Source organism: Nerophis ophidion, linkage group LG23, assembly GCF_033978795.1.
Source record: "Nerophis ophidion isolate RoL-2023_Sa linkage group LG23, RoL_Noph_v1.0, whole genome shotgun sequence".
In the NCBI taxonomy this organism is placed as follows: domain Eukaryota; kingdom Metazoa; phylum Chordata; class Actinopteri; order Syngnathiformes; family Syngnathidae; genus Nerophis; species Nerophis ophidion.
Genome location: NC_084633.1, coordinates 17,364,948 through 17,381,122, shown reverse-complemented (window position 1 = coordinate 17,381,122; position 16,175 = coordinate 17,364,948). Strand labels below are relative to the sequence as shown.

Genomic DNA, 16,175 nt, shown 5'->3' with positions numbered 1-16,175 from the left:
TAAAAAAGCTTTGCCTTTACCGGAAGTAGCCGACGATGTGCGCGTGACGTCACGGGTTGTGGAGCTCCTCACATCTGAACATTGTTTACAATCATGGCCACCAGCAGCGAGAGCGATTCAGACCGAGAAAGCAACGATTTCCCCATTAATTTGAGCAAGGATGAAAGATTTGTTGATGAGGAAGCGTTTCAGATGTAATTAGACACATTTACTAGGATAATTCTGTAAGATCCCTTATCTGCCTATTGTTTTAATAGTGTTTTAGTGAGATTGTAGAGTCATACCTGAAAGTCGGAGGGGTGTGGAGCTCCTCACATCTGAACATTGTTTACAATCATGGCCACTAGCAGCGAGAGCGATTCAGACCGAGAAAGCGACGATTTCCCTATTAATTTGAGCGAGGATGAATGATTCGTGGATGAAGAAAGTGAGAGTGAAGGACTAGGAAAAAAAAGAAAAATTAGAAAAATGTACTAGGATAATTCTGGAAAATCCCTTATCTACTAATTGTGTTACTAGTGTTTTAGTGAGATTATATGGTCGTACCTGTACAACCTGAAGGTCGGCCCCGCGCCTTTATTCAGCACCAGTCGACGGGTGGTGGCGATGCCCAGCTCTGCCCTTCGCAAGGGACCCTCTTCGAAACACGATCTTTCGAAATGATCGCTGCATAATACACTGTACTTTGTGTGTGTTCGCTTGACCGCTCTGTTCCATAGTAAAGCTTCACCGTCATCTTTCGGGAATGTAAACAATGAAACACCGGCTGTGTTTGTGTTGCTAAAGCCGGCCGCAATACACCGCTTCCCACCTACAGCTTTCTTCTTTGACGTCTCCTTTATTCATTGAACAAATTGGAAAAGATTCAGCTACACAGATGTCCAGAATACTGTAGAATTATGCGATGTAAACAGACGACTTATAGCTGGGAACGGTGCTGGATCAAGATGTCCTCTACAATGCGGGACGTCACGCGCACGCGTCATCATACCGCGACGTTTCAGCAGGATAGTTCGGCGCGAAATTTAAAATTGCAATTTAGTAAACTAAAAAGGCCGTATTGGCATGTGTTGCAATGTTAATATTTCATCATTGATATATAAACTATCTGACTGCGTGGTCGGTAGTAGTGGCTTTCAGTAGGCCTTTGAGGAGGCGTTCCTTTCAAAAACCTGCTTGTTATTATAGTTAGTTTTTTTATATATATTTTTTTTAATCAAGAAATAAATCATTAATATCAGTTGTATGATAAGATGTGGATCAGACTAACGTATTTGCACAAATATTACTCTCTTAGTGGGAATTATTTTGAAATATTGGCTATAATTGTATTTGTTGTGTTTTCACCGTAAACATTCCATAAGGCGGTGCACTATTTTCCATGCTTTGCCAGTGACTTGTGTAGCATTTCAACAAATAGAAAAAAGTACAGAACTAATAATAAAATGCACTAATGGATGCAGTAAACAGTAAAAATTAAACGACTAACTATGTATACAAAATGTATATAAATACATTCGTATATATTGTATCTTTTATTTATTTTAATTTTATCTATTTGTATTTGAAATCACTTTTGTGGTACATTATTCTGAAGGGTAGTAGATTAAGCATACACACACCAGTAGTTGGTATATTTTAGTTATTTAGTCGTTTTATTTGTGTGTGCGTGTGTGTGCGCGCGTGTGTGTGTGTGTATATATATATATATATATATATATATAAAAACATATATACACACATGTACATATACATACACATATATACATACACATATAAATATACATATATATGTGTCTGTATATGCATAAATATGTATATATACACGCACATATATACATAAATGTGTATATGCATATATATGAGATAAATATATATATGTGTCTGTATATATATATATATATGTATATATATATATATATATATATATATATATATATATATATATATATGTATATATACAGTGGGGCAAAAAAGTATTTAGTCAGCCAGCGATTGTGCAAGTTCTCCCACTTAAAATGATGACAGAGGTCTGTAATTTTCATCATAGGTACACCTCAACTGTGAGAGACAGAATGTGAAAAAAAAAATCCAGGAATTCACATTGTAGGAATTTTAAAGAATTTATTTGTAAATTATGGTGGAAAATAACTATTTGGTCAACCATTCAAAACTCTCACTGATGGAAGGAGGTTTTGGCTCAAAATCTCACGCTACATGGCCCCATTCATTCTTTCCTTAACACGGATCAGTCGTCCTGTCCCCTTAGCAGAAAAACAGCCCCAAAGCATGATGTTTCCACCCCCATGCTTCACAGTAGGTATGGTGTTCTTGGGATGCAACTCAGTATTCTTCTTCCTCCAAACACGACGAGTTGAGTTTATACCAAAAAGTTCTATTTTGGTTTCATCTGACCACATGACATTCTCCTTATCCTCTGCTGTATCATCCATGTATCCATTTTGGTATAAAGTCAACTTGTTGTCTTTGGAGGAAGAATAATACTGAGTTGCATCCCAAGAACACCATACCTACTGTGAAGCATGGGGGTGGAAACATCATGCTTTGGGGCTGTTTTTCCGCTAAGGGGACAAGACGATTGATCCGTGTTAAGGAAAGAATGAATGGGGCCATGTATCGTGAGATTTTGAGCCAAAACTTCCTTCCATCAGTGTTGAAGGGTTGACCAAATACTTATTTTCCACCATAATTTGGAAATAAATTATTTAAAATTCCCACAATGTGAATTTCTGTTTTTTTTTTTTACATTATGTCTCTCACAGTTGAAGTGTACCTATGATGAAAATTACAGACCTCTGTCATCATTTTAAGTGGGAGAACTTACACAATCGCTGGCTGACTAAATACTTTTTTGCCCCACTGTATAGCATGTCCGGAGTGGGCAATCGCGACTCTAAATTTGCATGTGCAAAAAAGAACGGCTCCCAAACTAATGGGTTACAAGTGAGATTCGGTTCTCATCGTTCATTTAAAATACTCGTTCAAAAGACTCAGTTTGTTCACGAACGTCATGTCTCTGGTTCTGCGCATGCGCCACACTTACAGGTGTTCTTAATGTCTCCCCTCCAAAAAAGTAAAGATGTTGACCTAATGTATCCCCGTTTAAGTTTGTTATATTTGTAAATTTGGTTAGTTTGACGCCGTCGAAGCAACTTCTTAGTGGCAAGTGGACATTCATTTTTCGTCGTGTTTGTCTTCGTCGTTTATCCAACACGATGCTAACACGCTACGTGAAGCGTGTCAAGTCAGGTGAGAAGTTTGTACTTTTATGATAAATGTGCTTTTTTTATTCGTACCAAGACCTCAAAATGATGTCTGAGATTGTCACTTTGTTGTTCAGAACGGAACGTGGAGGTGCTTCGGTGTAACTAAATGTTTGTGGCTCATACACACACACACACATCTCTTGTTTTAGCATCGTGTTGCTGCCGTGTGTTTGTGGTCATTTTGTAATGTCCGTCAAACACTAATACAAATAGACGGAATATAAAGTGAAAGAGTAAATTAAACCACATTTCTAGGTGTAATGATTGATGGTAAAATTGAACGGAAATTTCCATCCATCCATCCATCATCTTCCGCTTATCCGAGGTCGGGTCGCGGGGGCAGCAGCCTAAGCAGGGAAGCCCAGACTTCCCTATCTCCAGCCACTTCGTCCAGCTCCTCCCGGGGGATCCCGAGGCGTTCCCGGGCCAGCCGTGAGAGATAGTCTTCCCAACGTGTCCTGGGTCTTCCCCGTGGCCTCCTACCAGTCGGACGTGCCCTAAACACCTCCCTAGGGAGGCATTCGGGTGGCATCCTGACCAGATACCCGAACCCCTCATCTGGCTCCTCTCGATGTGGAGGAGCAGCGGCTTTACTTTGAGCTCCTCCCGGATGGCAGAGCTTCTCACCCTATCTCAATCAATCAATATAGCCCTAAATTTATATAGCCCTAAATCACAAGTGTCTCAAAGGGCTGCACAAACCACAACGACATCCTCGGTAGAGCCCATATAAGGGCAAGGAAAAACTCACCCCAGTGGAACGTCGACAATTATGACTATGAGAAACCTTGGAGAGGACCGCATATGTGGGCAACCACCCGCTAGCGGACCGAAAGCAATAGATGTCGAGCAGATCTAACATGAAATTGTGAAAGTCCAATCCGTAGTGGATCTAACATAACCATGAGAATCCAGTCCAAGAGTCCGGTCCAAGAGAGTCCGGCGGAGGAAACTCATTTCGGCCGCTTGTACCCGTGATCTTGTCCTTTCGGTCATGACCATAAGCAGGAAGAAACACGTCAATTATGAATAAAAATGATCAATATAGAGAGAGGCGCCAGCACCCCCCGCGACCCCAAAAGGGACAAGCAGTAGAAAATGGAAGGATGGATGTTCTAGATCCGTTTCCAGTGAGGCTGCCCTTTGTCACCGATTCTGTTATTAACTCTTATGGACAGAATCTCTAGACCAGGGGTCAGCAACCTTTTTGAAACCAAGAGCTACTTCTTGGGTACTGATTAATGCGAAGGGCTACCAGTTTGATACACACTTCAATAAATTGCCAGAAATAGCCAATTTGCTTAATTTACCTTTAATAAATAAATCTCTCTATATATAAAAAAATGGGTATTTCTGTCTGTCATTCCGTCGTACATTTTTTTTCCTTTTCCGGAAGGTTTTTTGTAGAGAATAAATGATGAAAAAAACACTTAATTGAACGGTTTAAAAGAGGAGAAAACAGGAAAAAAAATTAAAATTAAATTTTGAAACATAGTTTATCTTCAATTTCGACTCTTTAAAATTCAAAATTCAACCGAAAAAAAGAAGAGAAAAACTAGCTAATTCGAATCTTTTTGAAAAAATTAAAAAAAGAATTTATGGAACATCATTAGTAATTTTTCCGGATTAAGGATACTTTTAGAATTTTGATGACATGTTTTAAATAGGTTAAAATCCAATCTGCACTTTGTTAAAACATATAACAAATTGGACCAAGCTATATTTCTAAAAAAGACAAATTATTATTTCTTCTAGATTTTCCACAACAAAAATTTTAAAAGAAATTCAAAAGACTTTGATATAAGATTTAAATTTGATTCTAAAGAATTTCTAGATTTGCCAGAATAATTTTTTTGAATTTTAATCATTAAATGTTTGAAGAAATATTTCACAAATATTCTTCGTCGAAAAAACAGAAGATAAAATGAAGAATTAAATTAAAATGTATTTATTATTCTTTACAATGACAAAAAATAATTTACTTGAACATTGATTTAAATTGTCAGGAAAGAAGAGGAAGGAATTTAAAAGGTAAAAAGGTATATGTATTTAAAAATCCTAAAATCATTTTTAAAGTTGTATTTTTTCGTAAAAATTTTCTTTCTGAAAGTTATAAGAAGCAAAGTAAAAAAATAAACAAGTGAAGACCAAGTCTTTAAAATATTTTCTTGGATTTTCAAATTCTATTTGAGTTTTGTCTCTCTTAGAATTAAAAATGTCAAGCAAAGCGAGACCAGTTTGCTAATAAATAAAACATTTTTTTTTTTTAAATACAGGCAGCTCACTGGTAAGTGCTGATATTTGAGCTATTTTTAGAACAGGACAGCGGGCTACTCATCTGGTCCTTAAGGGCACCGCGTTGGTGACCCCTGATCTTGGCGCAGTCAGGGGTGTTAAGGGAATCCGGTTTGGTAGCTGCAGGATTAGGTCTCTGATTTTTACAGATGATGTGGTCCTGATGGCTTCATTTGGCCAGGATCATCAGCTCTCACTGGATCGGTTCGCGACTGGGATGAGAATCAGCGCCTCCGAGTCCATGGTTCTCGCCCGGGAAAGGATGAAATGCCATCTCCAGGTGGAGGAGGAGACCCTGCCCCAAGTGGAGGAGTTCAAGTACCCCAGAGTCTTGTTCACGAGTGAGGGAAGAGTGGATGGAGAGATCGGTGCGGCTTCTTCAGTAATGCGGACGCCGTATCGATCCGTTGTGGTGAAGAAGGAGCTGAGCCGGAAGGCAAAGCTCTCAATTTACCGGTCGATCCACGTTTCCATCCTCATGAACTTTGGGTTACGACCGAAAGTACAAGATCACGGCTACAAGCGGCCTAAATAGGCTTCCTTGCCAACCTTGAGACCTCCAAATTCAGGAGATCCTCTCTCAGGGAGAGCATGTCCCAAATTCCAAGCTGCTGTTTTGAGGCATGGTAAAAAAAAACTGCACTTTGTGACTTCAATAATAAATATGGCAGTGCCATGTTGGCATTTTTTCCCATAACTTGAGTTGATTTATTTTGTAAAACTTGTTACATTGTTTAATGCATCTAGTGGGGCATCACAACAAAATTAAGCATAATATTGTGTTAATTCCACGACTGTATATATCGGTATCTGTTGATATTGGAATCACTTAAGAGTTGAACAATATTGGAATATCGGCAAAAAAGCCAGTTTCGGACATCTCTAATCACAAATTCCGCATTGGTTTTCTTTTAAATAATAAATAAATAAATGGGTTGTACTTGTATAGCGCTTTTCTACCTTCAAGGTACTCAAAGCGCTTTGACACTACTTCCACATTTACCCATTCACACACACATTCACACACTGATGGAGGGAGCTGCCATGCAAGGCGCCAACCAGCACCCATCAGGAGCAAGGGTGAAGTGTCTTGCTCAGGACACAACGGACGTGACAAGGTTGGTTGTAGGTTGGATTTGAACCAGTGACCCTCGGGTTGCGCACGGCCACTCTTTCACTGCGCCACGCCGTCCCGAACTCAATCAGATTGTCTGGGACTTGTTGCTTTTCATCCATGATGTACATTGGTGCATTCATTTTAGTCTAGTCAGGGAGGTGACCAAGAATCCGATGGTCACTCTGTCAGAGCTATATTATTCCTTTATGGAGAGAGTAGAACCCTCCAGAAAAACAGCCATCTCTGCAGCAAACCACCAACCGTTATTTGTTTAAGGAATGAAGTAACGTTTATGACAACCATTTTCCAAAACACAATATAGAATGTGAGATATAACAGGACAATGCATACATTTATTATTTGTTTTTTAAAAACATTTACAAAAAAGTGGGACCCCAGAAATTTACGGTGGGACCCCATTTTCAGGACTTGATGGACCCTGGGATCCCGTTTTGAAGATTTCTTGCGCCAACACTGGAGTGTGTTGTGAATAAATTGAGAACAGGAAGTGAACAAAAGTGTTAGAAAATGGGTCGGATTAAATAAGTTCTGCTTCTTCCTACTCCTTTTCAAACATGTTGAATAGAGAAACTGGAAATTGTGATGTATCTCATCTTGTGTGCATGCATGTTCCAAATAAAGTCAAACGCAAACTTGAAGAAGCCAGCAGGAATGTGTGTTTATTCACACACAGAAAAATGACACTACAGATTGAAGGAGGCTCAAATCCAAGCCCTGCCTAAGTTGTCATTTTTAGACCATGTTTGGTTTTCTTTGTTTTTTGCATACTTCTGGTAGGATGGGTTGAGGGGGGATAAGGCAAAAGTCAGTCTCTTTTTTTCCTGTTTAACCAGAAGTGTTTTGTTTCCCCAGCTCTGAAACGGTCATTTGAAGTGGAGGACACGGATTCATCCACGCACCCATCACCCCTGTCCCGTCGGACCACCAACCCCCTCCGCTCGTCCGTCTCCTCCGCGTCCAGCCAGAGGAGTTATGACCTGATCTCCCGCAACTCCGACTACTCCTCCACCAAATTATCGTCCTCGGATTCCTCCAATCCGCGTTCCCCGAAAACCGGCATGAGGCGCACGGAGTTATCAGGGGCTCGCAACCCCGACGCAGCTTCTTCTCGCCGCACAGAAATTTCCATTGAGGTCTCCTCCAAGCAGATTGACAACTCGCCCAGCGCCGGCATCGCCCGCTTTGGCCTTAAACGGCCGGAGGTGAGCCTAGGTAGTCGGAGCACCCCACCCGACGGCTCCCCTAATTCCATCTCAGGCTCCACGAATAGGCGGATGGAACTCAGCGTGACACGGCCGAATGAGCCGCCAGCACCCCCCAGGAGGATGGATGCCCAGCTCTCCTACGCTCCGGTCTCTCGGATCCCCGAGCCTCCTCAGAGAAGAACCGACCTCCCGCCATCCAACCTGGAGGTTGCGAGGAGGCCGGAGATACCGTCATTCCGACAGCCCGATGGTATGGTGCCTGATGCTGCTGTGGAGGACATCGACCACCCGCCTTCTGCACCCAGCGCACCTCTGCCCTCCCTTGCAGAGAGCAGGGTGGAGTGGGTGCAGCCCACTGTCACAGAGACCCCCGCGGCCAAACCCACAGAGAGTGAGTACCTGCTGTTTTGGCACGTTTCCTTTGCAGCACGTTCTTACTCATGTTGACCGATTTCATTTGAAAAAGCAATGCAGCGTATATTTCGTTTTTATTCTGTACAGTGGTATCTGCATTTACCATTGACCTACCTTTTTTTTTTTTTTTTTTTTAAATACGATCCGTCTTTCGGCAAATTTTTCCAAGATTTACACAACATTTTGGGGGCCTAGAATGAATTAATAGCATTCACGTTAATTTTAATTAGGGAAAATTGATTTAAACGAGTATTTTCAGATGTCACAGAACGAATTAAAGGGGAATTTTGCCTATCTGTCACAATCCCTATGTAAGACAAGAACTTATATTTTTATACATTCTAATTTGTAACATATGCCAAGTAAAAGGTGGCTGTAACAACTTTAATCAAAGTCATTACGCAGTGCATATATTGCACCCATAAAGCCCTCTAAAATACATCCAAAAACTGCAAACACTACCCCATTTACATACTAACCAGGTATTAGCGATATTCTTATTATAAGTGCTAATGCAGATGTACTAGGGCTGGGCGATATGGCCTTTTTTTAATATCGCGATATTTTTAGGCCATATCGCGATATAGGATAGGATGGGTCTTTATTGTCATTGCACAAGTACAACAAAACGTTGTTTTCAGCACAAACCTGTTCAAGATTAGACAAACAACCAGTGTACAGGGTTACAGAACAAGAAGGCTGATGGGTCGCCATAAGGCGCCCCGTAAAAGATGGGAAAAAAGTAAACACTGGGGAAGTCAAGTCAGCTTTATTTGTCAATTTCTTTACATGTAAATACATACAAAGGAATCGAAATTTTGTTTCGTACTCTCCCATGCGTAGACAAAAAGAAAAGAAAACACAACAGTAAAGTGCAACGTGAATATGTCTACTTACTAAAGTGACGATACATATAGTTCCTGTTGTTTTTAAATAGGATATGGCTGTAAACAATGAGTGTTTCATCAGTAGTGCAAATACTTATGATATAGCAGCAGATGTGTGCAAATTTTGCATAGTCAGAATGAGTAAAAAAATATAATCTAGACTGGGCTCCTAAGGGGGCCCAGTCTGGAGTGGGAGAAAAACCCTCCATAGCAAAGCACATATACATATTACAACATACATCTCGAGATATCTAGCAACAGAGGGAAGGTAGTTCAAGATCATGGTGGTAGGCCGCAGCTCTTCAGGCGCTGACCATCCATTCATCACCCCTACGGGATTTGCGTCGAGGGCGTTGGGGTGGGGTTGTATGTGTGGCGTATATTTTTGTGTGTGTGTGTGTGTGTGTGTGTGTGTGTGTGTGTGTGTGTGTGTGTGTGTGTGTGTGTGTGTGTGTGTGTGTGTGTGTGTGTGTGTGTGTGTGTGTGTGTGTGTGTGTGTGTGTGTGTGTGTGTGTGTGTGTGTGTGTGTGTGCGTGTGCGTGTGCGTGTGCGTGTGCGTGTGCGTGTGCGTGTGCGTGTGCGTGTGTGTGTAAGCCCGCAGTGTGTCTCTGTTCCGCAGCCTTGATGCATTATGCAGTCGCTAGTCCAAAGTCAACAACAACAGGTGTGTGTCCATGAGAGACAAGAAGGGAGTTTGTTGTGTCTTCGCTGCAGGGACCTTCAGGAGAGTCTCGAAGCCAGGGAAACAATCCAAGTTAGAATGTTTTGTATGTGGGTGAAAAGGAAATTTGCTTTTCACTCTAAATTGTCTGACTGGTCCTCAATACTGCGGGGTGGACAGTCCGATGTAATCCACAGTTCTTCCCGCATCCTCCAATCATTAGTGGCAGCTTTGGGGTACTTTGAAGACTGCCAGCAACTTTCAATTTGTTGACAAACCAAAGCAAGGCTTACTCCAATCAGCAGATGTCCTGTTGTCATAATTCCGAATAGGTGGATATCTTCCCGTCCTCGACAGAAAAGGGTCGGCCCTCCTTTTTCTCCCAAGAGTCCGTCGTGTGTCCGGCAACAACCGCTTCGTCACGACAGCAGGCTCCTCCAAACCCAAGATCTTGTCAATTTTGTTGAGGCCAGTTAAATAGTTCCAATGTTTAGATTTGGAGAGCAGTGCAAAAAGAGGCAACAAGAAAGTTAAGACAAGACAAAAGAAGCAAGCAGGGGAGATAAGGGAGAAGAAAGGGGAGCGTCCACCCTCAATGAGTGCCTGAGAGAAAAGAAGATACACGATATATATCTCAGTATTTTGCCTTAGCCTTGAATGAACACTTGATACATACAATCACACCATATGATGATTCTATGTGTCTATATTAAAACATTCTTCTTCATACTGCATTAATATATGCTCATTTTAAACTTTCATGCAGAGAAGGAAATCACAACTAAGTCAATTTACCAAAACTGTGTTTATTAAAGTTAATAGCAAGTGACTTTTCAAATGATGCTACGTATTAGCAGTAATGCTACTTTTGGTAGCAACGCTTGTGCTTCACACTTGACAAATTAAAGTTGTCCATTCGACATATTCCCACATGAAGCCAAACCACCGACAGACGATGGACCCCCCCGGCTGTTCTTGGGAATTAATTATTCCTTCATTTGTTACCAGATCCGCACCTAGCATCACGGCTAACGTTAGCCACGCTGCTACCTCTGTGCTGGGCGAGGGCGTACACGTATGTGACGTATGACGTGACAGTATGTGACGTGTGTAAGAACCTGCGCTTACACTCTGTGAGGAGGAGAGACAAAAAGGAAGAGCTGTAGTGTAATGCCCGCAGCTTAAAACAACTGCGTGAGAACGTATACTCGAATATTACGATAGTCATTTTCTATATCGCACGGAGACAAACCCGCGATATATTGCCCAGCCCTAAGATGAACTACTTTTAACTCATGGATCACTGAGAGGTAACTCATTTATCTGCAGTTATTTACATACCAAGCTGATATCCAACTACTGGGGCAGAGTCAGAGAGCAAACATACCTACAATTATTATTGTACAATTATTATTATTACATACCGACAATTATTATTGTACAATTATTATTATTACATACCGACAATTATTTTCTGCATTTGACCCATCACCCATGATCACCCCCTGGGAGGCGAGGGGAGCAGTGGGCAGCAGCGGTGGCCGCGCCCGGTAATAATTTCTGGTGATTTAACCCCCAATTCCAACCATTTAAATGTAACTTAGATATTGGGTTTCTCTATGTATAGCGCTTTGAGTCACTAGAGAAAAAGCGCTCCATAAATATAATTCACTTCACATTAATTTACTACAAAGTTAATCGGAAAAAATATTTTTTTACATCTAAATATTTTTAATCACTTTTTGGGCTATCTGTTTGCTCCGATTTAATTCCTCGGATAAAACATTTACTAAAAAACTTTACATTTACTGTGCATTGAACTGTAAATGTCAAGGTGGGATTCTTTGAGCACCTCTACGGTTCGATTATTTATGCGTCTTTAATTATTATTGTGTATATTATCATTATTATTGTACATTGGTAATTTAATGTATATTATTATTGTATACTATGAATTATATTTTATTATATAATTCCATCCATCCATTTTCTACCGCTTATTCCCTTTTTGGGGTCGCGGGGGGCGCTGGCGCCTATCTCAGCTACAATCGGGCAGAAGGCGGGGTACACCCTGGACAAGTCGCCACCTCATCGCAGGGCCAACACAGATAGACAGACAACATTCACACACTAGGGCCAATTTAGTGTTGCCAATCAACCTATCCCCAGGTGCATGTCTTTGGAAGTGGGAAGAAGCCGGAGTACCCGGAGGGAACCCACGCATTCACGGGGAGAACATGCAAACTCCACACAGAAAGATCCCGAGCCTGGATTTGAACCCAGGACTGCAGGACCTTCGTATTGTGAGGCAGACGCACTAACCCCTCTGCCACCGTGAAGCCCTTATTATATAATTATTAAATATAATATATTTCATAATAATTAAAATAAGATATATATAATTAATGACATGTATGAAAGGCTCCTCCTTTGGCTATTGTGTCATTTCAACTTAGTTATTGTGAAAAATATAGACAATTGTAACAACTTCTTATTGTGAAAAATATAGACAATTGTAACAACTTCTTATTGTGAAAAATATAGACAATTGTAAAACAAATGTGTTCTGTTAAACCAGTGGTTCTCAAATGGGGGTACTTGAAGGTATGCCAAGGGGTACGTGAGATTTTTTTTAAATATTCTAAAAATAGCAACAATTCTAAAATCCTTTATAAATATATTTATTGAATAAAACTTCAACAAAATATGAATGTAAGTTCATAAACTGTGAAAAGAAATGCAACAATGCAATATTCAGTGTTGACAGCTCAATTTTTTTGTGGACTCGTTCCATAAATATTTTTTTTTTTGTGACGAAATGTTTAGAATTAAGTTCATTACTCCAGATGGATCTCTATTACAATCCCCAAGGAGGGCACTTTAAGTTGATGATTACTTCTATGTGTAGAAATCTTTTTTTATATAAAATCACTTGTTTTTTTTCCAACAAGTTTTTGGTTATTTTTATATCTTTTTTTCCAAATAGTTCAATAAAGACCACAACAAATGAGCAATATTTTGCACTGTTATACAATTGAATAAATCAGAAACTGATGACATAGTGCTGTATTTTACTTCATCTCTTTTTTTCAACCAAAAATGCTTTGCTCTGATTAGGGGGTACTTGAATTAAAAAATGTTCACAGGGGGTACATGACTGAAAAAAGGTTAAGAACCACTGTGTTAAACCACTCCTGGTAACATTAGCTAGCAAGTGGTGTTTTTGTGTATTTTTGCTTTGAAAAATATAACTGAGAAGGTTGCAAACAGCACCTTTTAGATGTACAAAATACTCTCATAGTCAAAAATGATCCCCAAATACGTTTTGATATCACAGCATTTGAGTTGTGAAAATTCTTCTCCCGGTCTGTTCTCCCATTTTTTTTTTTTTTTTACCATTTTTATCGGGAGATTGTCCATATTTTGAAATGCAAATGTGTATGTTTGTTTGACCTGCAGCATTCGACACACAGAATAAAAGTGTTTGTGAGCTCCCGTGTCATAGCACAATATGCAGCTTGACAAAGTAAATATATTGCAAAATGAAGCAGGGCTTTCAGTGCTTTTGTGGCGATGTCCGCATAGTCCACCCTGACTTTAAGGTTAAAGTACCAATGATTGTCACACACACACTAGGTGTGGTGAAATTATTCTCTGCATTTGACCCATCACCCATGATCACCCCCTGGGAGGTGAGGGGAGCAGTGGGCACCAGCGGTGGCCGCGCCCGGGAATCAGTTTTGGTGATTTAACCCCCAATTCCAACCTTTGATGCTGAGTGCCAAGCAGGGAGGTAATGTCTCCCATTTTTATAGTCTTTGGTATGACTCGGTCGGGGTTTGAACTCACAACCTACCGATCTCAGGGTGGACACTCTAACCACTAGGCCACTGAGTAGCTGCGTGTGGACAAGAGGCCTAAACGCAGAGATAAGTATGTGTTTATTAAGTATCTGTGTTCGTGTGAACATGGCTTAAAATTGAAGAATGGATACCTTTCTAAGTAAGTAGGTCACTTTTTAGTGACCCCTTGACCTGTCTCTTATCACCACCTTCAGAAAGAATTATGCACTTTCATGCACATTCCGGGTGTTGTTGACAATTATTCACCCACACAGCTATTTCTTACTTGTTAGTTCCTTGAAAAAATAATTTTGTATTTTTGGGTTGGGTTTGTTTCAGAACAAGTATTAAGCTTTTGTGTTCATTAATTCATGTTCACTGCACTTCCTAAGAGCTTTAAGAGTTCCACAACTTTAGTTGATTTGTGCTGTTTCGATCCTGGTTATATTTGACTGAGTCATCTCCTTGTGTGCATGTGCAGCGCTCCTTTCCGGAGACAGCTGGAGCTCACTTGTTGTGTTGTAACAAGGCGAAAGCAGCCAGAAGGTGACACATTCCAAATCTGGAAGCCATAAAACGGTCGGAACGCCTCCAGTTGAACACTGTTATGCCGTCTTCGCCCATCTACTTTGCAAACAGAATAACAGGGCTGGCTAAATATGTAGAGCTTAGTCGTGAGGATGAAATTGAATAAAAAAAAGTTTGCCCATGTTACTCCCTGCTTGGTTGGGCACTGTGAGGGAAAGCAAGAAATAAAATGGAAAAACATATGAGAAAATAACTGTTATGTCCTGTTTGTAAGTAGAAAACCAAAAAAGGCAAACTTTCTGTCACTGTTGGTGTTAAACAACAACACACTTTGGCTGTGTTTCCTCTACAAGTACACATTACTGGCTGTACTTTATTTAAGCAACTCCTTTTGACAGGGCTTTTATTTCTGTCCTTCCAGTATGACTTGAAGTATTGTTTGTATGAAAAAAAGAAAAAAAAAAGCAATATGTTTGTTTTTGTTAATTACCTTAAATGGTTTGATCAAAATGTTCCATAGATTTTGTTGTACAAAAAAACACCTTTACGTGTTAATGTAGACCACAAAGAAGTGTTTTAAATGTACAAGAAAAAAAAAGCATAATATAACACCCCAGAATATCTAATACATCATCCAAAAGATGGCGCCATAGCACAAGCAATAAAACAAACCTCTTACCGTTTATGCTTTTTTTTAATTTTATTTTTTTTATTAAATGATTTTAATTCTAGCCGCCAGGGAAGAAAAATCCATAAATTACCCACACATTCAACTGTAGTAAAAAAAGGTTATGTTTGTAATCTGGAATTTACTGTATGTCCATTTGGTGAAATACAGTATCAATCACAGTATCAATCAACTATTTATATAGCCCTAAATCACAAGTGTCTCAAAGGGCTGCACAAGCCCCACTTCCTGCAGGGGAGACTGGATATAATGGACTTCGAGTGGGTCTAGGATAATATTGTGAAAGTCCAGGATCTAACATAATAGTGACAGTCCTGTCCATAGTGGATCTAACATAATAGTGAGAGTCCAGTCCATAGTGGATGTAACATAATAGTGAGAGTCCCGTCCATAGTGGATCTAACATAATAGTGAGAGTCCAGTCCATAGTGGATCCAACATGATAGTGAGAGTCCAGTCCATAGTGGATCTAACATAATAGTGTGAGAGTCCAGTCCATAGTGGCTCTAACATAATAGTGAGAGAGTCCAGTCCATAGTGGATCTAACATAATAGTGTGGGAGTCCAGTCCATAGTGGATCTAACATAATAGTGAGAGTCCAGTCCATAATGGATCTAACATAATAGTGAGAGTCCCGTCCATAGTGGATCTAACATAATATTGTGAAAGTCCAGTCCATAGTGGATCTAACATAATAGTGTGAGAGTCCAGTCCATAGTTGATCTAACATAATAGTGAGAGTCCCGTCCATAGTGGATCTAACATAATAGTGAGAGTCCAGTCCATAGTGGATCCAACATGATAGTGAGAGTCCAGTCCATAGTAGATCCAAAATAATAGTGTGAGAGTCCAGTCTATAGTGGATTTAACGTAATAGTGAGAGTCCAGTCCATAGTGGATCCAACATAATAGTGAGAGTCCAGTCCATAGTGGATCCAACATAATAGTGAGAGTCCAGTCCATAGTGGATCTATTCTGTAGAATTAGATGAGAAACTTGTAAAACACGAATGTAATGCCACACAAAGGTTTAGATAGTCAGCTAAACAAATGGAGTAGTCTTTAAAAATATTTTACTGATGGACAAATGAATAGAAATAGGCTAGATGAATAAATGAACACTCAATCAGCATGCTAAATCAAACTATAACCTACATTCTTGTACGACAACAGAATGGCTAGCAGAACAGAAGGCAGAGGAAACTACACCTTTTGATTTAGTATTTGTTA

General features: G+C 40.1%; 1 protein-coding gene across 5 annotated transcripts in view; it reads left to right on the top strand.

The window, feature by feature from the left end:
• Positions 1-16,175, top strand: part of LOC133541572 (septin-9-like) — a 259,974-nt gene that overhangs the window by 144,970 nt on the left and 98,829 nt on the right. For 3 of the 5 annotated variants that reach the window (XM_061885046.1, XM_061885050.1, XM_061885047.1), the window contains one exon: positions 7,573-8,316. In XM_061885046.1, the coding sequence (XP_061741030.1) occupies positions 7,573-8,316 (744 nt within the window). Of the gene's footprint in view, positions 1-3,028; positions 3,278-7,572; positions 8,317-16,175 lie in introns of those variants that run through there. The other 2 variants (XM_061885048.1, XM_061885049.1) reach the window with 2 other exon arrangements.